Consider the following 25,295-nt stretch of genomic DNA (forward strand, 5'->3'; position numbering starts at 1 on the left):
GCTGAAAACCATATCAAGCGAGTCAGACTAAGCAACTTTGTTGGTATGGAATGAAAAGAAAGATTACAAACCTGCACTATGGTGATGTGTCAAAACAAAAAAAACAAAACAAAATAATAATAATAATAATAATAATAATAATAATAATAATAATAATAATAATAATAAGGGCTGCTGCTGTAGTGAAAGACAAGTACCCCAAAAAACGAAACATGAAATTAAACTCAGCGCTGCTCCTATCATACATTTGTATATATCTCTCTATGAATAATGCTAAAGTGCTCAGTGCCAAAATAAAGTGCAATCAATAAAGTCCATAAAATATGTGATGTTATGTTGGTGACATATTCATATATATTCTGGGGACTTTCTGTGCTCCCCTCCTGGGTCCCCACTCGCCAGATGAATATGGTGCAAATGTCTATATCAAGACTTGGTTGGTACATTTACATCTAAAGCCAATTATTTTTTTATTTTTTTGAGTTAGAACTTCCTGTCAGATTTTGTGTCATCTGTAGCCCCACTAAGGGAGATTAAGGTCCCTTTCACACTGGGGCGGGAGGCACGGTGGCGGTATAGCGCCGCTAAAAATAGCGGCTCTATACCGGCGGAATTGCAGCGGGATTCGGCCGATAGCGGTGCGGTATTAACCCCCGCTAGCGGCCGATAAAGGGTTAATACCGCCTCTGCAGAGGCGCATTGCGGGCGGTATTACCGCGGTTTCCCATTGTTTTAAATGGGAAGGAGCAGTAAAGGAGCGGTATACATACCGCACCGCTCCAAAGATGCTGCTTGCAGGAGATTTTTTTCTCTCCTGCCAGCCCTTAGGCTTTCACATTGAGTATGCTGGACAGGAGTTTTGCAGGCGGTATAGCAGCGCTATTTTTAGCACTGTAACGCCTGAAAAACTCCTCAGTTTGAAAGGGGCCTAACCCTGCCCATCTGTCCTGGCGATCACTGCCAGCAGGGCTGAAAGTGATGAAAAATATAAAATTTGATTTAGGGAAATTTCTACTCACTTTGTCATGTCTTTTGGACAGGAAGTGAGGAAAGCTCCCCCCTTAGGGACACTGGCAGCAATCTAAACCAAGAAAGAATCTAACCTTTTATTATTAATAATAATAATAATAATAATAATAATAATAATAATAAGAAGAATAATAGAAATAAAAAATGGAGCTCTACTTTAAAGCTGTAGCAAAAAAAAAGGCAACGGGCAGTTTAGGTCACAACGTGCTAGTATACATCACATACTAGCACATTATGACAGACTTACCTGAGAATTAAGCCCTCCAGCGGCGCGCTATCACCGCTGAAGGCGCTTCCATCTTCATCCGGTCTTCCTTCCGGATTTGCAGGCGTTGACAAAATGAATGGCCAAGCCGGCGATGTTTACAGCACAGCTCTGAAGGAACGGCCCCAGGGAATGCATCTAAAGTAAATATCTCCTAAACAGTTCCCGTTTAGGAGATATTTACTGTACCTACAGGTAAGCCTTACCTATAGGTAAAAGTCATACAAAGGAGTTTACTCCCACTCTAAGTATTGCAGACCAAAGTTAAGGTTACAGGGGCACTTACTTTTTGCACTTCATGTGTCGTTCACATCTTGCAAGTGGAACCCAGACGACACAGGTGGAAAATGCTACATACAAAGCACTGTTTTGCTTGTCAAGCTGCATCCCAATAATCCTCTTGTCGTCTGTTCCTTCATAGCTACATCTAAAAGGAGTAAAAAAACATTGAACATTAAGTCGTGTTAGCAGTGATGGCATACTTTCCAATCTTACTTTTTGCAGGATTATATTCTTTTTTTTTTTTACATAATAATAAAGACAAAAAAAAACAAACAAACAAACTGGTTTTAGCAGATTAGCATTAACATATTTGTAAACCCTAAAATTAACTTCTATTTGCTCCCTTTATTCAAAATATGCCACAAATGTGTTTTGTTATATCTGTTTGATAAGTGCAAAACATACCTATCGTGTCCGAAATTTAGGCCCGTCCTATGTCCTCTGCGCACATTATAGGCCATCTAAGACCCCATACACACTATGTAGTGTGCAAGGGCCTGCCTGATTGCATACAAATTGAAACTCTAATGCCGCGTACACACGGTCGTTTTTTGTCTTGTAAAAAAATGTTGTTTTTTCTCATGAAAAAAAACGACGTTTTTCAAACTTCATTTTAAAGAACGACGTTGCCTACACACCATCGTTTTTTCAAAATGCTCTAGCAAAGTGCGGTTACATTCAGCACGTACGATGGCACTCTGTTCCATTCAAGCTTGCGTCATAACTTGCTTCTGAGCATGCGCGGGTTTAAAAATGTTGTTTTACCTACACACGATCATTTTAAATGACACAAAAAACGACATTTTGAAAAACGACATAAAAAATTGAAGCATGTTCGAATTTTTTTTCAGAAGACAAAAAACAACGTTTTGCCCACACACGATCATTTTAAATGACGTTTTTTAAAACTTCGTTTAATTTCATCGCAAAAAACGACTGTGTGTACGCGGCATTAAGGTTTGACTTCATATTATATGGTTTTGGTAAATCTGAAAGACAAAAATCAGCAGAAAATCGAATAGTGTGTATGGGCTTTAGAGTCTATGAATGCTCGGTTCACATTGGTGCAATGCGGGAAACTCTCCGAATCCAGAGGGTCCTGCATCGCACCCGACTCGCAGGCAGTTCACACTGCCTTATGTGAACCTGCTGGGAGTGTCAATACAAAGTTAATGAAACCCCTAGATCAGATCGCACATCACAGTGCGAAATGCGAACACCCATGCAATTGGATTCTGGTGCGGACCAAAAAAAGGGTCCTGCACGACTTTGGTCCAAATGCAATGCAAATTCAGCCATACAATCTGTATTACTGAATTTGCATCGCACATACATTGCATGTGATTTGCACAGCAGTGCAGTAAATGGTTTGTCTCATCCCTGTAACTGCTACATCTGCAGGAGAGCTTGTTCTTTTGAAAAAAAAGAAGACTTAAAAAGTTAAAGTGGTTGTAAACTCTTTACAACCACTTTATGCTACAGGTAAGCCTACATTAAGGCTTACCTGTAGCTAGCCAGGATATCTCCTAAACCTACACGGTTTAGGAGATATTCCCTGTCCTCTGCATGTGCCGATGTCATCGGCACATGCAAACCGGGGCAAATGGCATTGCTGGGCATCACTTGTTGATCCCATATTGTGCCAGTCAGTGCCCATTTGTGGGCACTGATAGCAATCTATTCATTTTTTTTATTATGATTGCCCCCTTCCGTGGTGGTCCAGTGTGGGCTTCCCTGGTGGTCCAGTGTGGGGGTCTGAGGGGGGGCTGCGCTGATAAACAATCAGCACGAACCCCCCGTGTCAGGAGAGCCGCCGATCGCTCTCCTCTACTCGCGTCTGTCAACGGCTCTTCCGGTTTACATCGTGATCAGCCGTGATTGGACACAGCTGATCACGTGGTAAAGAGCCTCCACCAAGATCAGAGATGCAGGGTGTCAGACTGACACCCTGCATCACCGATCGCCGCGCTGGGTGCCCCTACGGGCGCGCGCCGGCATGTTATCCTGCTGGACGTCAATAGACGTCCAGTCAGGATTTCAGAACCACTTCCCGAACGTCAATTGACTATTGACCGGGCGGGAAGTGGTTAAGGAACTAGATTCAGTGCATTTATAGGACATAAAACTTTGTAGAAATTTCGTTTTATTTGAGATTTTCAGGATTGTTTTGCAACTATTAAACAGTGTTGGAGAGACTCTTCTCTGTGCCAGGAAAAAAAACAGCAATGCAGGACAACAGAGGAGGGATGTGTATAAGGAAAACCTACTTTTCAGGATTGTAAACATTCATTTCTTCCAAGAAGAGACTGTCAGTAAGGAAGCCACTGTATCCCGTCCTCGCCAGAAACTTGAGGACAACTCCTCTCTCTGATCCCAGAAACACCACTGTATGATTCAGATGAGGGCCAGCAGCAGTGTCAACCGCAATTTTTGTTAGTCGATACCTAGGTAAAAACAAAACATCTTTGAGTCAAATAATGTCACCTTCAATTTGTTTATGTAGGTACAGAAATAATCCCTAAACGGAAATAACTGCCATTTTCATGTTTTTAATAAAGCCTACATTATATAAAACAATCTAAATTAAAAAGAGAATTTACCCAAAATGTTGTATTTCATTTAGGCGGAAGGTGATTAAATTAGAACTCTTTTTTATTGCCATGTCCTCACTGGGATAAGGTCAATAAGCCCAAAAATACTGTTACTGGAAAAAGTATCCCTGTTAGATTTCCCCTATTTTGGTGACAATAACAACATTTTGACAAAACAATTTGACAAAACATTACCAGAAGTTTCAACCCCTTTCTGTGGGGGGCACAGCATTTGAAAAACCCCAAAGCGTTAGCTAGAATTGGGCAAAGGCTAGATTTGAAACCACCTAAAAAAAAAATCAGCATTCTTGTGTAGGGTGTTGCTAGCGAATTTACAGTTTCAACAGCCAATTCAAAAAATTAGGAATTTTAAAAATCTATATTAAAACCAATTAAATTACATATAGCATATAATAAAGCCAACGAAAAAGCAGATCAGATTTGCTTTTAAAAAAAAATGTGCAAAAGAAAAAAAGGGGAACAAACACGGAATCCTTTCCCTATGGGAACACATGAGAATTAATGTTAATTTCCATAAATGGAAAGATTAAACATAGCCGATTGTTACATCAACGCTACCCTTGTTCTTTATTTTTTTTCTAGCTTTAGATGCCCCCCTCAATAAATTATTTAGTTAGCCCTCTTCACTATCAATAGTTACAAAATATTTTAGCTTTAATAAGTGCAAAATGATATCTTGCACACTACTTTCTCTCCATCTCCCGAGATGTGGCTTCACTGCCACCGATTACCAGTGTTTGTGGATTTATATAAAAACTTTATTAATCACGATAATCATCATGAGACAGAGGGTAATGGCTTAAAAAATAAATTAGAAAATATGTTGGTGCGATATTGAAAGTTATAGCCCATTCCAATCCACCTGAGGCACGCTAACCTCCTGATCTCTATCTTCACTAACATCTGGTTTTAGCACAGCTGAAATGACATTTTATATCTTGAAAGCAGCCATGGGACGCTTGTGGCATCTGCCCTGCGCTCTCATCAGTTCACGCTGGAAAAAGGCCAAGAACAGGAGAGTTGTTTACAGACCTTCAAAGTACCTGAAATGTATTTCCGAATAGCAATGCATGCACAGAGATCTCCTCAATGACTCTAGTGATTGCTCACCTAACCATAGTCCGGAGAAACAACGGCCTGTTTACAATAGATGGCACCGCTTCGTCCATGAGAGGATGTGTTTTAATGAAATTAAGGGTGTCGTCTGGAAGGTCATTGGATGTTGCATATTTCTCTACTGTGGCGGAGCCAGCACAGCAGCCAGGTCTGGAACACAGAATGGAAAATGATGATGATACACAGCGTAAATTAAAGGATCATGCTAACTTTGGTTTCCTGACCACAACCTCCGCAAGATTTGTTTACAAAAAGAATTAGATATCATTGCCTGTCTGATGTGAATAAAACGTTTCTACAAATGTATTGCTCATGAAATCATTCAACAAGTTCTTCATAAATGGAAAGGCTGGCTTCTCTTTAAAAGTTCAAAGATTAAGCCAGTCAATCAATGGAATTCAACTATTGTACATGTCACATTAAGAAAAAAAGAAAAAAAAAAATAGCTTAGCCTGCACAACTAGGACTATATTTACAATAAATCACTAGTGGACCAATGCATAACGCAGAAAGATTAGAGAGGCACCAGGCTTTGGCCATTACAAATTGTGCTAGTTCCTGACTTTTTTTGGCTTCCAATCGTCTGCCCACTGCTGGACATCTGTTGCTAAACTGCACTGTTGGAATAAAAGAGTGATGGGGATGCTAAAGGAAGCCAGTTGAAAAGTAGTTCTGCAACTATGGTTGGCGTGCTGCCCAAAAAAAGAAAAATTAGGGAAAAAAAAAAAAAATAATCAATGACCACTTTTACACATAAAGATAATGGGGGAGATTCACAAAGAGATACGACGGCATATCTCCTGATACGCCGTTGTATCTCTGAGATCCGACGGTCGGATCTATGCGACTGATTCATAAGAATCAGTTACGCATAGATCTCCCTTAGATCCGACAGGTGTAAGTGACTTACACCGTCGGATCTTAGGCTGCAATCTTCCGCTGGCCGCTAGGTGGCTTTTCGTGTTTTACTTGCGACGAATATGCAAATGAGGAGATACGCCGATTCAGAAACGAACGCCCGCCCTTCGCTTTTTTTTACGTCGTTTGCGTTCGGCTTTTTCCGGCGGATAGTTACCCCTGCTATATGAGGGGTAGCTAATGTTAAGTATGGCCGCCGTTCCCGCGCCAAGTTTTGAATTTTTACGTCGTTTGCGTAAGTCGGTCGTGAATACGGATGGCCGTAATTTTCACGCCGAAAACAATTACGTCCTAGCGACGTCATTTGGAGCATGCGCACTGGGAAATTTCGCCGGTGGTGCATGCGCAGTTAAATCGGCGCGGGGACGCGCCTGATTTAAATTGTACACTCCCCCTAGCCGCGGAATTTGAATTACGATTTGAGTTACGATCCGCCGGCGCAAGTTTGGAGGTAAGTGCTTTCTGAATACTGCACTAGCCTCGCAAAATTGTGCCGGCGGATCGTAAATCAGATAGATTAGCGTATCTTTAGATCCGCGTAATCTATGTGAATCTACCCCTGTGTTCCTGCAAACAGACAATCTAAATGTATGCCCCATAGTCTGTATGCCAATAAAATATCCTCTTAAAGACAAAAAAAAAAAAAACATTTTGGATGTGTAAGGTATGGTTAATACCCCTGTGTTAGGAGTTTTTGCTGTCTGTGTACTGTTGGAGAGACATTTCCCTTCACTTCCTGTGCTGGAGACATTGTGGGAGGAAACCTCCCTAAAGTGAAAGTAATCAATTGAAACCGGAATCCCCACTGGAAGATTTTTGGTCACTTCCTGTTCTGGTGACCATGAAAAATGTTGTATTTACACAAATAGAAAAGGTAAATCTCCCCAATGGGGACAGACAGCAACACAAGACAAGCAAGGGTTTTAAAAATGCCATGCTCTACCCAAAATGGAACCTTAGATAAAATGTAACAACCAAAATTATTAGAGAGAGGAAATGTAGAATCTTTTCTTTACCTGTATACTGACTACATGCATCAATTCATTACCTGGGCTTAGGTACTCGTTCATCAGGGACCGGGGTCCACGTGGAATCTGGTGACTTCTGCTCCTTGAACCTCCCCGTAAACACACTTGCGATGTCGGCCATGTCATAAGCACAGACGGCAGAGCCTGGGATGCTGCAATGTGACATTTTCCAGAATTTCTTAGTCACTCCAAAGTTATGCATACAATTTATGACTGAAACACATGCTTTATAGAAGCCTTCCCATCTCAGAAAGCTTAGTCTTGAACTCCATGACCCCTAGCTATTGATAACTCAGGCAATCCCATGCAAGACAGACAAATGTAGCGCCAGCCGAGCTCCCGTTAGCAGCTTTTTTCCTGAATGAATTCTATATAAAGAAGACCTAATTACAGCAAACTTAAAAAGAATGAAATCCCCCTGAGGAAACATCTTTGCCATGGGGTTTCCACAGTAGGTAATGGGCTGCTGGAATTATGGCCTATTATTTTGAAATGTTGGCCTGTTGATATTATCTACGTGTTCCTAGCACTAATGCATAAAAATCCCACTGTGCCACAGAGCCATTGGAGACTTGTGGTGAATGCAGATTAATGCTAAAGCGCCCAATTAAAACATGATCAGTATTACATCATTTGACATTTGGATTTCATGCCAAAAAAGTAGATCAGATCACAGGACTTGTTTTAATGATTTCAAACAGGATATATTAAAGTGCACCAGTCCATACCAAATTGTGAATAAAATTCACAATTAATTTGTAAGAAAACACAAAAAAAAAAGGCTATGGATATGAACATGAAAACCATATTCAGCCCTTCCCTGCAGTGTTGTAAACAACACAAATTGTGCAAACGTGTTTGGGCATGTTTTCGTGCTACTACAGATCTCTAGGAAAATATAAAATAAAAAGAAAATAATGTGAAGGTGTCAATTCATTAGGGATGCTTTCTTGGATATAGTAAGGGCCCAATTATCATAGGGTGGGAAGCCGGAAATTGAATTTTACACTATGCATCAAAAATCATTACACAGAATAGCAATCCATAGCGCCCAGCCATGTTTCACTGCGCTGAGCATTATAAAAACGATGAATGCTATGAATACGTTGAATACGTTGAATGAAATGACTGGTTTCTATGAGTAAATGACAATACTTGCTCTGATTATACCTAGGCTTTGTTCATGCAAAATATCACGTCTACCAAATTTTTCAGTGTTCTAAGTTTTAAAACAGTTGATTTTTTGTATTATGGTAATGTAGCCATGGTTTTTTTCACTTACATTCCTTTTAGCAAGAAAGCTCTGTGTAAGCTCTTAAATCACACCAGTTGGAGCTTACACAATACTCTACTCACCATCTCCTACCCCCATGTGACAGTGCTGAGTAAATCACCAAGCAGCAGAGCAGTCACATGGGAGGCTTGCTCCTTCATACTTTGAAGTGCTACTGGGGAGAGGCACAACCTGCTGGTTTGCACAGCTAAAGCTTGGCTGTCCTTTAAATTGTAATTAAATGTAATTTAGATTTGGACAAGTGTTTTTGGTGAAGGCTTACATATATATTAAATCTAATGTTATATATTAGTTGATATATACATAGATAATCTTCAAAAGACTAAAATGGTTCTTCTTACAAACCGGAACATATAGGCTGTTTTACTAATGCTTCCAAATAATGCCCGGTTTCTGCCAATACGTTCACAATCCATACTAAGATCAATAACAGCTGCTCCATGAAAATCTAAAAAAACACTGTCGTGCCATAATAGCTACAATTTGGCATTCTAAGCAAATGATTTATGATTGAGGTTACAAACAATACACTAATAAACCACTACTGTGATATCAAGTCCTTCAGGCAAAAAGCAATGTGAAATTCCAGTAACTTACAGCAACCAATTAAAATCCCTCTTTTATTGATCCGAGTTCAATAAACTAAAATTGTTTCGGCTGTCATGAGGTTCAATACTTGGCACTGCTTTACTGAAAATGTTCAACTTTTAAAAAAACCTATTCTGCCATAATGGTACTAAATGTCTTTCGAAACTATCAAATTGTCATAAAAGGGATGTAAAGTGGTTTTGAAAGCATCTTGCTTATTCATTATCGTTTAAAACTATAAAACTGAAGTTTATGTATTGTCCAAACATACATATTCACTTTTGAATAGCATAGGAAAGGTTTCGTTTTTTTTTTTTGGCCGTGTCCTGTTAGGAAGCATTTTCTTCTTGTTCCAGAGACGCAACAGAACGTTGGTTGTCACCAGAACAGGTGTCCCCACATGGGAGCTTTAGCTTTTGTCTGGAAACCAAAATTTAAAGGGGTTGTAAAGGTACATTTTTTTCCCCTAAATATCTTCCTTTACCTTAGTGCAGTCCTCCTTCACTTACCTCATCCTTCCATTTTGCTTTTAAATGTCCTCATTTCTTCTGAGAAATCCTCACTTCCTGTTCTTCTGTCTGTAACTCCACACAGTAATGCAAGGATTTCTCCCTGGTGTGGAGAAAGCCTCTTGAGGCGGGAGGGGGCGAGCAGGAGTGTCAGGACACTCTCTACTTTGCAGATAGAGAAAGGAGCTGTGTGTTAGTGGGCGTCCTGACACTCCTGCCCCCTCAATAGGCTTTCTCCACACCAGGGAGAAAGTGTTGCATTACTGTGTGTAGTTACAGACTTAAGAACAGGAATTGAGGATTTCTCAGAAGAAATAAAGACATTTAAAAGCAAAATCGAAGGATGAGGTAAGTGAAGGAGGACTTGCACTAAGGTAAAGGAAGCTATTTAGGGGGGGGGGGGGAATCTACCTTTACAACCCCTTTAAGATTTTCCAACATAATTTTTATTTGTCACGGTGACAATTCTCACCAGCACAAATAGAGAGGGTAAATATTCCTAGAGGCGATATAAACAGCAATATAATTGGATTAGGGGGTTTTAACTACGCTATCTACTGCACTATCCTACCCTTTATTTAAAAAAAAAAAAAAAAAAAAAGAAGAAGGAAGATCACCTTCAACTACGACCCCCACATAATGTATACCAGGCTCATTGGCCTGCCCAGGACTTGCATAGGGGGTGCCACTGGGTAAAGTGGAAGAAGATGAACATGCATCTGCCCTCTTGGGGTTTTATACAACCTCTGAGCCTGAAATTATTTTTTTAAGTGTGAAAAACAAAAACACACAAAAGCCGCTTAACAGGGTTGAATATTTTTTGCTAAATATAATGCTTACATATAGTAAACTAACAGATATAAATCATAAGTATGGAAATGTAAACTTAAAAAAAAAAATTGACCCAAACTATTATAGCTTCCCTTTAAATATTACACATTTACTGTACTGTAGCCAATGTGTCATGTTACCATACCGTAATGATTATGTAAGAAGTTGTATATTTTCCAGTATAACCATGCTTGTTAGTTACACTGCAAAAAGTTGGGAACTTAAAAAAAAAAAAATGAAATATAACGAAAAGGCCAAAAGAGAGTGCCCACATACCTGTTATAGGGTGTGGAGAATGTAGCTAGCACAACATCACGCCCGTTAATATGGATGACATCGGTAACAGCTTGCAAGATGTTGAAATAAAAATGGGAATCACCAGGCACAGAGCAGTTCAATCGAGCTTTAAGAAACGAGGTCCACTGTTTCTCGAGCACCCTCTGAGAGCCCCCCATGTCATTCTTGCAGACCTGGGCAACTCTTGGAAACACCACCTGCAGAGCAACACAATATTTCAGCCAGGGTGTCAGAAAATACCAGGGTGTGTAATGGAATACAAAAGCTCTATAATCCTCGAGAAGGGAAAAAAAGGAAAATTCAGTGCTGGAGCCATGTGTTACAGGAGATAAGAATGTGTCATTTAAAGCAGTGCAATAAATCCCCTGCTACATCAGATGTCGGCAATATATAAATTAATTTCAAGAAAGACTGCTTAGCTTTCCATTTCCACAGACAAAAGCACATTCTGCATTTACAGAGCAGATTATTCTGAAAGCCGGATGCTTTCCCAAATCTCCACTCTCTGTAATGTTTAGAGGATCTTCTGAGCCTTTTTCTCTTCATTACCCCCCCAACAAATCTCGCTGCTCTGTAATTCATTTTGGTCACCACCATCTCATTATATTTTAATAAGCAGGGAGTCTCAATGACATTTGCATCGCTGAAGTCATCCTAACGGTATTTTGTTTTGGTTTAATGAAAGATTATGCAGAATTAGCATTTGCACTTATGAATTTATAAGCTTGTTTTGCTAATCGTTTCAAGTGCTACATATTCACTGCAATATGTGTGGGATGAGCTTGAAAAAATACCTTCTGTTGTAGTTGTGATATCACCCATAACACCCTGTCTTGTCAAAGGCATGCATACGTACAGTGTATCCAAACCGAAGAATAAAAGAATGCAATATATTGCAGCTTACCAGTCCTTAGATGTGGTAGCTGCAGCAATTAATTTTTTTTGCTTTTTTCTGTATTTCACCTCGTGATAGTGCCTGCAACACAATTACTGTCATAGGGAGACACTGCTCACTCACTGTACTGTAGCTATGGAGGAGCAGCATTCTCACCCTAGGATAGGAAGTGCGTTAGGACTAAATAACACCTCCCTGTATCTTCATAACACCGAGATGGGCGTTCTGCAGTTCACAAAGAAAAACAGGGCAAAGCTGAAAGGGTCTCATTCACACAGGGTGTACTATAGCGCACGCCTGAGTGAGGGCCATGTTTACCTTAACGGGGATGCCCATGTGTTCAAGCAGTCCCATTATTGTCAATTGGGAGGCAGCAGCTGCACAGACACAGTGACTGTTCCCAATTTGACATCTGGTTGGCTATGCGCTTGGAGACACCCACCCACATGGGTGTCAGATTGGGAGCAGCAGCTGTATCCTTGTAGCCAGTGCATCCCAGTTGACATTATTGGGACTGCCTGTGTAGGGATGCACAAAACACCTGTGTGAGTAAACACTGCTTCACACCAGGTGTATGCTGTAGTATGCTCCATGTGAATGAGGCCTAATACTGCTTGAGATGACGCTTTAGTGTGGACAACACTGAATTTCTGGTACAATTAAAGTGGAGCTCCACCCAAAAGACGAAGTTCAGCTTGTTTACAGCCTCCCCTGCCACATTTGGCACTTTTTAGGGGAGGGGGGGAGTGGGTACTTAGTTTTGACAGTGACAGGTACCCGCTCCCACTTGCTAGTGGCGTGCTGCCAACATAGCGGGATCCCTGGAAAGGTAAGTGTCTTTCTATTAAAAGTTAGCAGCTACAGCTGGAACTCCACTTTAAAGTATTTTTTGCATTTATTGAACTCTTACAATTTTAAATAAAACACACAATATATATATATATATATATATATATATATATATATATATATATATATATATATATATATATATATATATATATATATTAAAATAAACAAACATATTGCATCTGGTTATGGAGTTTTTTCTTTTCTTTTTTGTAAATTTTTATACGGTCTATAATAGAAAGTTCTTGAAACCGTTGCAATGTCCTTAAAGGGGTTGTAAAGGTACAATTTGTTTCTTAAATAGCTTCCTTTACCTTAGTGCAGTTCTCCTTCACTTCCTCATCGTTTGATTTTGCTTTTAAATATCCTTATTTCTTCTAAGAAATCCTCACTTCCTGTTCTTCTGTCCAACACAGTAATGCAAGGCTTTCTCCCTGGTGTGGAGTGTTGTGCTCGCCCCCTCCTTTGGACTACAGGGGTGTCAGGATGCCCACTAACACACAGCTCCTTTCTCTATCTGCAACGTAGAGAGCGCCCTGACTCTCCTGTAGTCCAAGGGAGGGGTCGAGCACGACACTCCACACCAGGGAGAAAGCCTTGCATTACTGCGTGTAGTTACAGACAGAAGAACAAGAAGTGAGGATTTCTCAGAAGAAATAAGGACATATAAAAGCAAACTGGAAGAATGAGGTAAGTGAAGGAGGACTGCACTAAGGTAAAGGAAGCTATTAAGGGGAAAAAATTGTACCTTTACAACCTCTTTAAAATCAATTTCTAGCTAAGCTGTGGTTACATAGCCAGGGCGATGGGCGTTTTACCTAGCATTTAAAAATGCTTCTCTAATACTGACCAGGGGTCTTCCTACAAAGTGTAAATGATTGGAGGGTCACATATGAACATGCAGCCGCTCACGGCAGGAGTACGGTGCGTCTTCATTCACTGTTTCGGGTCGGATTTCAGCCCGAATTTTGGGCTGAATTCGGACCTGAAATGGACCAAAGGATGCACAGGACTCCCGTGCATATCACACCAGAGCCACTGCAGAAATATGTGAACCGGCCCCAGAGAGCCGGTCACAATCTCCTGTGTGAACCCAGCCTAAAAAGGTATGCCACATGTGAACTGCTATACTTTAAAATTCAACAAAATCAAATAAGGAAAGGTAACGTACCAAAATTCCCAAAAACCAACTGGAAATCATCAACTAAGATGCTAAAAGTAAACTGAAATTTGATTGCTATAAATTATTGTGTACTTTATAGAAAACCATTGCTCTCTGAATTATCCACTTGAATTCTGGCTTACTGGCTTGGTCGAAAATTGGTCAGCGAGAGGTCTTGCCAGCACTGCTCTTTTGAATAAATGCAATCAAATCCTCTTTTATTGAAAGAGCTTGTTGGCATATTTTTTCACTGAACATTGTCTGCATCCAATAAGACGCATTCACTTTTTGGGTGTTCTGACATTCACGGGAGAAATCAGAATACAATAGCCAGGCAGGGGGTATTCGTAGATATGCACTGTCGTGTGGAAGGAAAAATCTGCTGGATTTCTATTGCTGAGCCCACAGGCTAAACAAAAGACATCTATCAGTGTATGGCCACTAAGGCCGGCCATAGACTTAAAAATTTAGCTGGTTCAGCAAGAGCCAGCCAAATTTCAATCAACCTATGGGCAGGTTGTTTGTACTGAAGTTGATCAATTGACTCTAGTACAGCCAGCCAGTTGTGATTTTTTCACACGATTACTGCCACTGGCTTTAGCGGGCAGCAGTAATCATTCTATTCTGATGGCTGAGAAACCTACAATAGCTCTGCCGGAGGCATCCCCCCCCCCATCAACTCCAACTGTGTTGATGGGGGAATCATGCAATTTTGTTTGCCTTCAGCCCATGGTTTAAGAAAAGGAAATTGCATAATGTAACGAAAAAAAAAAAATGGTGGGTGCAGGGCATCATGTCTTCACACTCCAAGCACAGCACCCTGATGCACAGCTTAGCGCTGATGTCAAGTCAGCCTGCTCTTTGCATTATTCAGGACTGCTCACTACCTGAAGACCAAAGAGGACCCAGTGCATGAAATTACCAGCCTTAAAAGTTTCAGAGTTGTAAAAAAATAAAAATACAGCATAGTGGGGCCTGACCTCAATGGGTGGGGTTTCACTGGAGGGGGCATGCACAAAGTGCGGAGTTGGGCTGTAATGCGCTGTGTACCTAAATACACAGAATGTGAAGAAACGATTAAGTCACATGGGTCATGCTTTAACAAGCAAAGACATTCCTGCGCATTGTGCATGAAAACAAGTATGTACATTTTAAGGCAGTCCATTTTCTAGGATGCTTATTAAGAGATGAATGCATTAAAGGACATTAATGCGCTGTAATGAACATAAACTGATATACAAAAACAATATATGATGTAAAACAAAATATTTTGCAGCATCGGAGTGCTTCTAAAGCTGCTAGAAAAGTGAAGAAAGCCACAAGGGTCTATTTAGGACTCGGACTCCGGCCTTCACCCATCATGGCAGGCAGAACAATGAAAAATGGCTAGCATGCCCAGCACACTGCTCTCTGCCTTTTTAAATACAGTCCACATATTTAACACTAAAAAAGGCTAGACTGCACATCAATAATCTCATTTGTACAAATGCACCATAGGGTTTTAAGCTTTGGACGCACGCTTGATCCAATGCACTCTAGAAGAAATGTATTACTCCTGACATCATACTGCTTTTATACCAGCCCGAAATGAATCTCTACTTGCCACTACATCACCACAAAGAAATCTCTCTGTATGAGTGACTATGGTCTGGAGAAGAGACGGTGGTGAGGAGCTCAGATTTCACCAAAGCCTTATTTAATGTTCCTCTGCTACTTATTCTGATCCCAGACAGTTCTTAAATAGCATTTCCTTTTATTTCTTAAGTCCCCTTTGCTGCAACTGTCTCACCCATGTCAAACTTATTTTATTATTTCTATTATATGATTTTAATAGTAGATCCAACATATAAGATAATTATTTTTGCAATGCATAATTACAGCATGATTTTAAATTATATATATATATATATATATATAAATAAATAAAAAGACATGCTCTAAGAGAAGTAGAAGGTGGCTACTGATGATTTTCAGGTGACCAAAAGTGCAAAGGCTGCCACTGATGACTTTCTTCTGAAGTTACTAGCTGTCTAGCCGTTATGCTAACTGCTTTTATAAACACTGACCTGAAAAAAGAACACAGAACTTCACTCTGAATGTTGTCTCGTGGCCAGAGATAGATTTAAAGCCAGGCTTTAAGCATTTTCAGACTGATCATCAGCAGTAGCCTCCTTGATTGTTTCACTTCCTAAAGCTAAATTCAAGCAGACCGCTAAATCCCAGAAAAAAAAAAAAAATCCATGAAAGGGAAGGGGCAAGGGCACCTTTTAAAAAAAAATCTGTATGTCTATCCGTGCAGTCCTGCAATTAACACTACACAGCTCTGCCACATTACAAAGCCCTGACCGTTTCTCTACTGCAGTTCAGTAAGGCCCCATGTACACGGGACGCTGTTAAACTCGCGTTTAGAGGCAGTTGGACACTTTTTTCAACTGCCCCTGAACTCATTCAATGTTATCCTATGTGACCATTTACACTGTCTCCTTTATTGCCGTTTATATGCAGTTGCGTTTAACCTTGTTTTTCTGAAAGCAAAAAAAATTAGTTCAGACGCCTAAGATTTCCACCTTTCAGACGCAAAATGCGGCTAAACGCGGTACCCGCGTTTTCGTTTATAAGTGTTTTTAAAGGTGACCTATTTTTTTTACATTAGAAATCTCAAAAAATTATGAAAAATTATGGAAAAACATAAAAAAATATAAAAAAAATGTAATTGCTTGCATTGAATTGTGGACAATCCACAACTTGTGGCAAGTGGACAATCCACAACTTGTGGCAAGTGACATGGCAAGTGGACAATCCACAACTTGTGGCAAGTGACATGGCAAGTGGACAATCCACAACTTGTGGCAAGTGACATGGCAAGTGGACAATCCACAACTTAAGGCAAGTGACATGGCAAGTGGACAATCCACAACTTGTGGCAAGTGACATGCTAAATACAAGTACACTGCTGCTCTCTCAGCTGCTGCTACTCACTCTGGTCTCACAAAATGGCTGAAATGGTTAAATAGTTTTTTTGAGCTTAGGAAGGGTCTTATGATGTTTCTTAACTAAACGCTTATAGACGCAAACGCGGTAAAACGCAGCTAAACGTGGCATGCAAAAGCAGCAAAACGGGCTTTTCGAAACGCCAGTTTTAGCTTTAAAAAAAAAAATTGTTCAGCAGAGTTTGCACCAGCGTCCCGTGTACATGGGGCCTAAAAGTCTCCTCCCCAACCTGACTGGATATTGAAAAGAGGAGCAGCAGAGCAGAACTCATCTGTTACTTATTTATTTATTCTATCAGCATGCTCCTAGCACTGCTTGGTAAACCAGTCGTGGGCCACAATGAGGTGGATGACAGGCCCGTGTCCACTCTGCATATGGAGAGTGGACCCCGGACACAACCCACTATCCGATTGGAGGTAGGTGGGTGTAAAATGGACACAATTCTGTCTACAGGTGAATGGAAGGTCCAATTGGGTTAGACCAGTGTTTCTCAATTCCAGTCCTCAGGCCCCCCCAACAGGTCAGGTTTTCAGGATTTCCATTATTTTGCACAGGTGATTTGATCAGTTTCACTGCCTTAGTAATCACCACAGCCTTTTCATCTGAGGGAAATCCTGAAAACCTGACCTGTTGGGGGGGCCTGAGGACTGGAATTGAGAAACACTGGGTTAGACCGATCGCGTGAAAGGGTCGAAGGCTTCTTTCAAACTGATGTGCTGCAGTTTATCCGCATTGTGAATGCAATGCAGTGCATCAGTGGCTTTACTGTGGGTTAGCTGCACTTTTTTTTATAGACTTCCATTATATCCTGCTGGTGTGGTGCCCTTTCTGAAAGCACACCAAACCCGCATGTAACAGAAGTCTATGGCTCAATGCAGGTAACGCATGAGCTGCAGCTGCGGATCAGTTTTGAAAGCACTGCATAACCACTGCAGAACAGATATGCCCATATATACACTGTGATTTTAGTAATAAACTATTACCTTTATTAACAGTCTCTATTCAGGCATCACCGGCTGTTGCTGTCCAAGGCAGAGTGCATTTGATATCACTCCACCTGTGACAAGAGCAGGCGCAATACAGGAAGAATCAGCTAATGCGGCTCTTTTCCACAGCTGCTTGCTTCCTCGCATGTGGCTCCTGTGTGTGTGTTTGTGTGTGTGTGTGTGTGTGTGAGATATACACACACACACTATACTTAAATGTTTTTTTTTTTTTTTTTTTAAGGATGCTTTAATGGACACAGAGCTGTCTTTATTTGTGTACTTGATATCTCTGCAGAGCTCAGATTTAAGACGTATTTCGATTTGACAAGCAACCAATCAGCATTGATCTTTCATTGATAGGATCTGCAGACAGTCACAAGTCCATGGAGTAGCTGGAGTAGATACCTTCTAGCGAAGTCCCTGGGTGGTCAATACAGTTGCAGGTGCAGGTCCCTCAGCTCTGCCACAACCAGGACCCCAGTGGACATCAGCAGCCCACCTAAAATGAGGCCCTTTTGGGACAGCAGCCCCTCGGGCTGGTGGAATTTCCAGACCCAACTGAACTCCCACCATCTCCCTCTCACACTATTTATTAGCTCCTCAGCCCCCTGCTGGGCACACCTCGCCAGGGATTGACTGAGCAACAATCAATATTCCAGCTGCTTAGGACTCTCCCCTCTCTATGCTCTGAAAGCCTCCAGAATACAGGGGAGAGCAGTCAAACTCTGCAGCCAGTGAGTCAGAACAGACCAAAGCAATTGAGTCATTTCAATTAATTACAGTGAGGCTCAGACTAAAATGTACCTACCACCTACCCAGGAGGGTGCTACATTGATATTATAGAAGATTAAAGAACTTTACAATAGCCAAAGTTTTAAATGTGATTGGTGTTCGATAGTGAGCAGATTCCAAATGTTTTTAAAAAAGAGGGTTTGAAAATGTAAAGATCTTTATGTAGCCAGCAGCTACATTTATGTCCTCACAAATACAAAAGCTGGCTTAATAGGATCTGTGTTTGAATTAACAGACTCTCACAGCATTCACAGCTGAATATAATTCTCATTATCCATTTGCTGTCTGTTGCACATGCGGAATAAGGGCAAATCTGTTTATGGTCAGCTGGCACTATACACAACAACTGGCAGCATTCCATGTACAGCTCTGTAGAAAGCAGCACAAACGGCGACCACCAACACCAGCGCAAAAATGTTCTGTAGATGTCTGAATATTTTACAGTGCAGTGTATCGACTTACAATAGCTCCAAAATGTTAAATATATGTATTCATTCACCCATCTAAAATGAATAATGCAGTTTTGCCAGTTTGCATTTTGCATGACATTTACATATATATCTCAGCTAGAACTGTAACAAAAGAAACCTTGTCTTGACAGGACACTCCTTTGAACAGAAAGGGGCTCATGTATGAAAAGTATGGCCATACAGTGCAAACCAATCACAATGCTTGTTCGATTTTAAGCATTTCACTGCAGTGATTAATGACTATAAGCACTGCTTAGAAATCACTTATTGGCCTGAACTACTGTATGTCTGATGAAGAGTTTATGCAAGCCCTTGTAGTTTAAAGTAAAATTCTAGGTGTATTGCATCTTTAAATCGTTTGTTTGGGCCAAGCTGGCCAAATGAACTATTTCAATTACACAATTTGAGCTGTGTGCCGTTACCTACTGTAGTCACCTACATACAGTATACAGAGTTGTGTTCCGGGAACCAGGACAGGCGACTTTCCATCTGCTTCTGGAATTAAATAGAGTTGGGCTGAATGCTTTTGCATCATTCAGGATAATTTTGTATTTTTTTATCAATGAATACAAGGCTTCCTCTAATTGGCGAAGGTGGAAATCATGACATCACCCACGCTTCGCTCCACCTCGAATACAAGGCTTCCTCTAATTGGCGAAGGTGGAAATCATGACATCACCCACGCTTCTCTCCACCTCGAATACAAGGCTTCCTCTAATTGGCGAAGGTGGAAATCATGACATCATCCACCCGCCTCTTCACCTTGAATACAAGGCTTCCTTTAATTGGCAAAGGTGGAAATTGCGACATCATCCACCCGCCTCTCCACCTTGATTACAAGGCTTCCTCTGATTGGCAATGGTGTAAATCGTGACATCATCCACCTGCCTCTCCACCTTGGCTAATCAGAGGAAGCCTTGGATTCATTGATAAAAATAAAAGGTTTCTCTTGAATGGCAAAGAAGCACTCGGCCCAACTCTCTACTCCCAGCAGCAGATGGGAAGTGGCCTGACTTGCTGCTGGGACACAGTGCCTCTTACAATGCATAGCTAAAGCTACTGCAGTTCATTACTGCACACACGTCGGCCCCATCATTCTTTAATGGAAATAGTTTGTTTGGGCAACATGGTCCAACGAATGTAAAAGTTAGATTAAATTTGGAATTTTACTTTAAAACAGAACTCTTAAGTAAATATAAAATACACAATATAAATTTCTGAATTTGACCTGGCATAATTTTCTTGCAGTCTCTGTACAGCAGAGCTTGCGTGTTAGAAGAAGCAATAAAAAGTATCCAATTAGTTTATGTGCTGACAAGATGCACGCTGACAGGAGGAGAGAACAGAGTGACAGAGAGATGAGCTCATCACTTTGAGTGAGTGAAAAACTTATATAGCGCTGCGCATGTGAACTGAATCGCCTCTGGGCGCTTGTTTGACCATTTCTCCTTTGACCTCAAAGAGATGGGTTTTGATCTTTCTCCTAAAGGCCAAGTGGTTCTCCTCCAACCGAATGGAGGTTGGTAAAGTGTTCAAAAGTCGAGGGCCTTGGACAGCAAATCTTCTTTCTCCTTTGGACTTGTATCTGGTTTTGGGGATTTGGAGTAGATTATGGTTGGAGGATCGCAGAACGCGATTGGGGTTGTAAGCCTTTAGTTTTTCGCATAGATATTTGGGGGCATTTCCCAAAATACATTTATGCGTCAGACAAAGCGCTTTGAAAGTGATTCTGTCTTTCACTGGCAGCCAGTGAAGGCTTCTCGGTGAGGGTGAGATTGATTCCCATGTTTTTTTCCCAATCACAAGTCGCGCGGTCGTATTCTGAACGACCTGTAGGCAAGTGATTTGGTACTTTGGGAGTCCGAGGTAAAGGGCATTTGCATAGTCAAGTGTGGAGTTAACAATTATTCCCACCTTGACTGCTATGTCTTCTTTAGGAATAAATGGAATAAGTCTGCGTAGTAGGCGCAGCAGATGGTGCGATCCGCTGACTACTGACCCTATTTGTGCATCCATTGTCATGTGGGTGTTGAAGAGGACTCCGAGACTTTTGACTTTGGTGCTAGTGGTGATGATTTTGCCCAGAATGGGCGGAGGTGTTCAGGTTGTTGCCAGTTGATTCTTTCGATTGGCGTGAAACAGGAGAAGTTCTGTTTTCGAACCGTTCAGTTTAAGATAACTCTTTGTCATCCAGTTCTCTATCAAAGAGAGGCAATTCTCTAGACCGAGATGATGATCCTTTTTATTGCAGATGCGAAAGTACAATTGTGTGTCATCCGCATAAGGGTGGTAGAGCAGCTTTTGGATGCTGATGATTTCAAAAAGAGGGCCGAGATAGATATTGAACAGCACCGGCGACAGAGGGGATCCTTGAGGGACTCCGCATGACACTGTGCGTTTTTCAGAGGTGAATGGTCCCAGTTTCACTACTTGTAATCAGTTTTCCAAAAAGGAGGAGAACCAGGATAAGTCACATTCTGCAACTCTGGCTACTTCCGATAGCCGAGTCAGTAATAGTTTGTGGTCTACCATGTCAAAAGCTGCGCTAAGGTCCAACAGTACTAGAAGACAAGATTCTCCTTCGTCTGCGGCCTCGAGAGCATCATCCCATATTTTGAGCAATGCTGTTTCCATCCCGTGCCCTGGACGGAAACCCGATTGAAAAAGATCAAGCAAATTATGGGTGTCTAAATGCTGTTGCACCACTACTTTCTCCATTACCTTGGAGAGGACGTTCAGGCATGTAATGGGACGACGGTGTTCAGTGTCCTTGGGGTCAAGGGTGGGTTTCTTTAAGATGGGTTTAATTATGCCTTGTTTCAACAGGGTGGGCACTATGCCTTCCTTGAATGACTGGTTTATCAGCTGCATGATAGGTGGTGCCAGAATATCGGCACATTCCTTCAGAAGTTTGGTAGGGATAATATCATTAGGCGCTGTGCTATTTCGCAGGGTGCTGATGATATTTTTGTGGCCTCGATGGAGATGGGTTTTAGAGTAAACATTGTTGATTGTGGCTGATTTCTGTGGGAATTGGGCACTTTGCGGTTTCTAATTTCACTATCCAGTCAGACTTGGGCAAGACCAAGAAGACCTGGGCTTAGAGGGTGATGGCTGAATCATTCTGGCCACTGAACTGATGATCTCTAGCAGCAGAAAAAAAGGACTTAATTTCTGCCTGGAGTTTAGCAGTTAAAGCTCAAACTGAGCTACAACTACTCTTGCTTATTTTAGTATGGTAAAGTCTAGATAGGAGTTAAAACACCATTTCTTAACAGGATTACTGAACAGGAAATCCATTGTTTAGCATATTCCTTACTCTTAGGCCCCGTACACACGACCAGTTTCCTCGGCAGAATTCAGCTTCCGACCGAGTTTCTGGCTGAATTCTGCCGAGGAAACTGGTCGTGTGTACACTTTCAGCCGAGGAAGCCGACGAGGAGCTCGACGAGGAAATAGAGAACATGTTCTCTATTTCCTCGTTGTTCTATGGGAGCTCTCGTCCCGCCGAGCTCCTCGGCGGCTTCAGTGCTGAACTGGCCGAGGAACTCGATGTGTTTGGCACGTCGAGTTCCTCGGCCGTGTGTACGAGGCTTTACACTTCTTTGTTCCTGGTATAATGCTGTTAATTCCGCTTGATAAAGATTGGCTTATATAAAGTAGACTATTCATATCTTTACAAGTTTTTATAAAATGGGTTGGAAAAATTCTGTGTGATAATTTGATTTAGCTAAAAAGTAATACAATACAAAAAAAAATGTATTCCTAGACACAGTTCTTTAACCAGACGATGAAATATTGTCGGGTGCAGATAATGATACGCTAACCAAGATAACATGGACGGCTTCAACATGTAGTCTGTCACTGAAGTGATCCAATACAGTAATCTACAATTTAAGAGCACTGCAATTGAGAGACATTGCAAAGTTTCAGGATCTGCAATGCAATCGCCCCCAAAGCTAGCCTTGTCAAAGTGATTAATGACTCTCATTGCAAGGTCTCTTATTGCTAGGTTGACTTAAGAGCAGTAGTGCAGGTAATTTACTTCCATTTCTTGCCTTACCTTCCCCATGCTGTTGTATTCCACCGCAATTTCCCGATAGAAAAAGTAGATAAGATCCCCATAATCCACGGCATGTACAAAGTACGGCTCTGCAGATAGAAAAGACACAGACACATAACTAGCTGAACTTGTCATGTTTTCTTTTTCAGTGATATTTCTTATTACTGCTATTACTGGACAGGATGCTTGACTTCTAGCCTATCTGCCCACTTGGGGCTTCTTTACACTACATGCATTCATACATGTATCTGCATTGGCATGCCTTCCGCTGCATAGCAATGCATTTTAGACGTTTCTTTTTTCACATATTTAATATTTACTGTTTTAGGTAACCTCCTATTCTCACTTCTCCATTTGAAAGCTTTGAAAATGCATGTTAAAACAGGTGGATTTGCATTACCATACATTTGCAAATGATTTAACCGTTTTTTATGACAGCTCAAAATTGATATAAAATGCTACATTTTGCATTATTTTTACAACGTGCTGCAAGAGGTCAGATGAATGACTATTTTTTAAATTGCATAATTGCATGGAAACAGGAAGAGGTGTGAATGACCCAACCCATAAGTGTATCAATTGTGCAACTAATACCTTATAATCAAGATATACAAAGATTTCTTGAAAAACAGTTATTCTAGAATACCAAAGCTGGTTCTACGATGTCTCCAGTATCAGCTTCAAACAGAAAATGTCTACATCACAGGTGTCAAACACAAGGCCCTCTAGGCCAGTGGTCACCAACCCTGTCCTCAGGGCCCACTAACAGTCCAGGTTTTATGTATTACCTTGGGGAGATGCAGACTAGAATACTGCAATCACTGAGCAGAAAATTATATCATCTGTGATGTATTTCAGTTATCTTGCAAACCTGGCCTGTTAGTGGGCCCTGAGGACAGGGTTGATGACCACTGCTCTAGGCCATTTCATGTGGCCCTCGCACCTCTCCTGCAGCTGCAGGAGAGATCCAGCCCCCCTCTGGTCCTCCCCCAGACCCCTACTTTCTGCTTTCAAGCAATGCATCCAGCTTCTTCCCAGCAGAAGCATAAGTAAAGGGGGTGCACTGTGATGTAAGGGAGAGAAGGGGACTCAACTTCTGATGGTGGGGTGGCTCTTGACATCGAATGTAAGGGGAGGGGATGCGCTGGACATCTAACCTTACAGATACAACCGGCCCTTTTGAAGACAATCATAATGCTGATGCGGCCCACAATGAAATTGAGTTTGACACCCCTGGTCTACATCATCAAGAGACAGCATCTTGGGTGCCAATTGCTTTCCTGTTGACAACATTTTCTTGACTACTTTACCAATTACATTTTCTAGGAAATTCAGCATTTTTTTCAAATAACTAACCTATGAAAAAAGTTAGCTCTTAACCCAAGGTGTTCTCTCACAGCATCCTGGATAACAATCCAGTCCAAATTCAACTGGCACCCAACAATCCAGGATGCTATGAGAGAACACCATGGGTCAAGAGCTAACCTTTTCATAGGTTGGTTATTTAGAAAAAATACGTACTGCATTTCCTATAACATAAAATTTGTAGTTTGCAGGCCTTCATTAACCTCATACTGCCTGATGTATGCATTGGGCAGCCAGATTATTAACATATTAGGTTAATGAGAATTGTTTACCTTTCAACCATTTGGAGTCATATTTCACTGTTCGTAAAGTTGGGCTGTCTCCTAGACTTCGATAAATGACTGCATCAATTGCAAGGAAGTCGGTGACAGTTGCAGAATAGAGCTTCCCATCTGAAAAAAAATAAAAAATTTAGGGGATTAGGCTTTTATTTTTTATGTTATTACATTAAAAGTTTGTGCAACTCTACATAGACTTCTAACAGGATCTTGAAAGCAAGGCATCTTTTGGATCAGTCTGTAGGTCACTTTAAAGTAAAGTAAGGTATACAAAAAGGGTATAGTATACATATACGGTATAAGCATTGCATTTTGTATAAGGCATGGATATGCAATGAGCAGACCTCCAGCTGTTGCAGAACTACTAGTCCCATTAGGTATAGCAAGACTGACAGCCACAAACACAACACCCAGAGGCAAAGGCATGATGGGACTTGTAGTTTTGCAACAGCTGGAGGTCTGCTAATTGCATATCCCTGGTATAAGGCGATCAGAGCTGTATTCTAGGTAAAATCTACAATCATACTATTTGAATTTATACTATGAACAAAATTAGGCCATCCCTTTCTCTGCTATCCTACCGGTAGGATGAGGCAAAGCCAACTCGGCACATGCTTGAAAAAATTATTATATCCAGACATGTAGGCAACTGAAGCTTTATGCAGATCTCAACTT

At 41.1% G+C, this 25,295-nt stretch overlaps 1 protein-coding gene across 5 annotated transcripts in view; it reads right to left on the reverse strand.

Annotated features, from left to right (window-relative positions):
- The window catches only part of SEMA6A (semaphorin 6A), a 283,298-nt gene that overhangs the window by 107,308 nt on the left and 150,695 nt on the right, over positions 1-25,295 (reverse strand). For all 5 annotated transcript variants that reach the window (XM_040343921.1, XM_040343913.1, XM_040343886.1 and 2 more), the window contains exons 8-14: positions 24,615-24,734; positions 22,978-23,066; positions 10,749-10,966; positions 7,271-7,402; positions 5,299-5,454; positions 3,844-4,020; positions 1,581-1,721 (exon numbers count right to left, since the gene is read on the reverse strand). In XM_040343921.1, the coding sequence (XP_040199855.1) occupies positions 1,581-1,721; positions 3,844-4,020; positions 5,299-5,454; positions 7,271-7,402; positions 10,749-10,966; positions 22,978-23,066; positions 24,615-24,734 (1,033 nt within the window). The remainder of the gene's footprint in view (positions 1-1,580; positions 1,722-3,843; positions 4,021-5,298; positions 5,455-7,270; positions 7,403-10,748; positions 10,967-22,977; positions 23,067-24,614; positions 24,735-25,295) is intronic.

The sequence above is a fragment of the Rana temporaria genome, chromosome 1, assembly GCF_905171775.1.
Source record: "Rana temporaria chromosome 1, aRanTem1.1, whole genome shotgun sequence".
In the NCBI taxonomy this organism is placed as follows: Eukaryota; Metazoa; Chordata; class Amphibia; order Anura; family Ranidae; genus Rana; species Rana temporaria.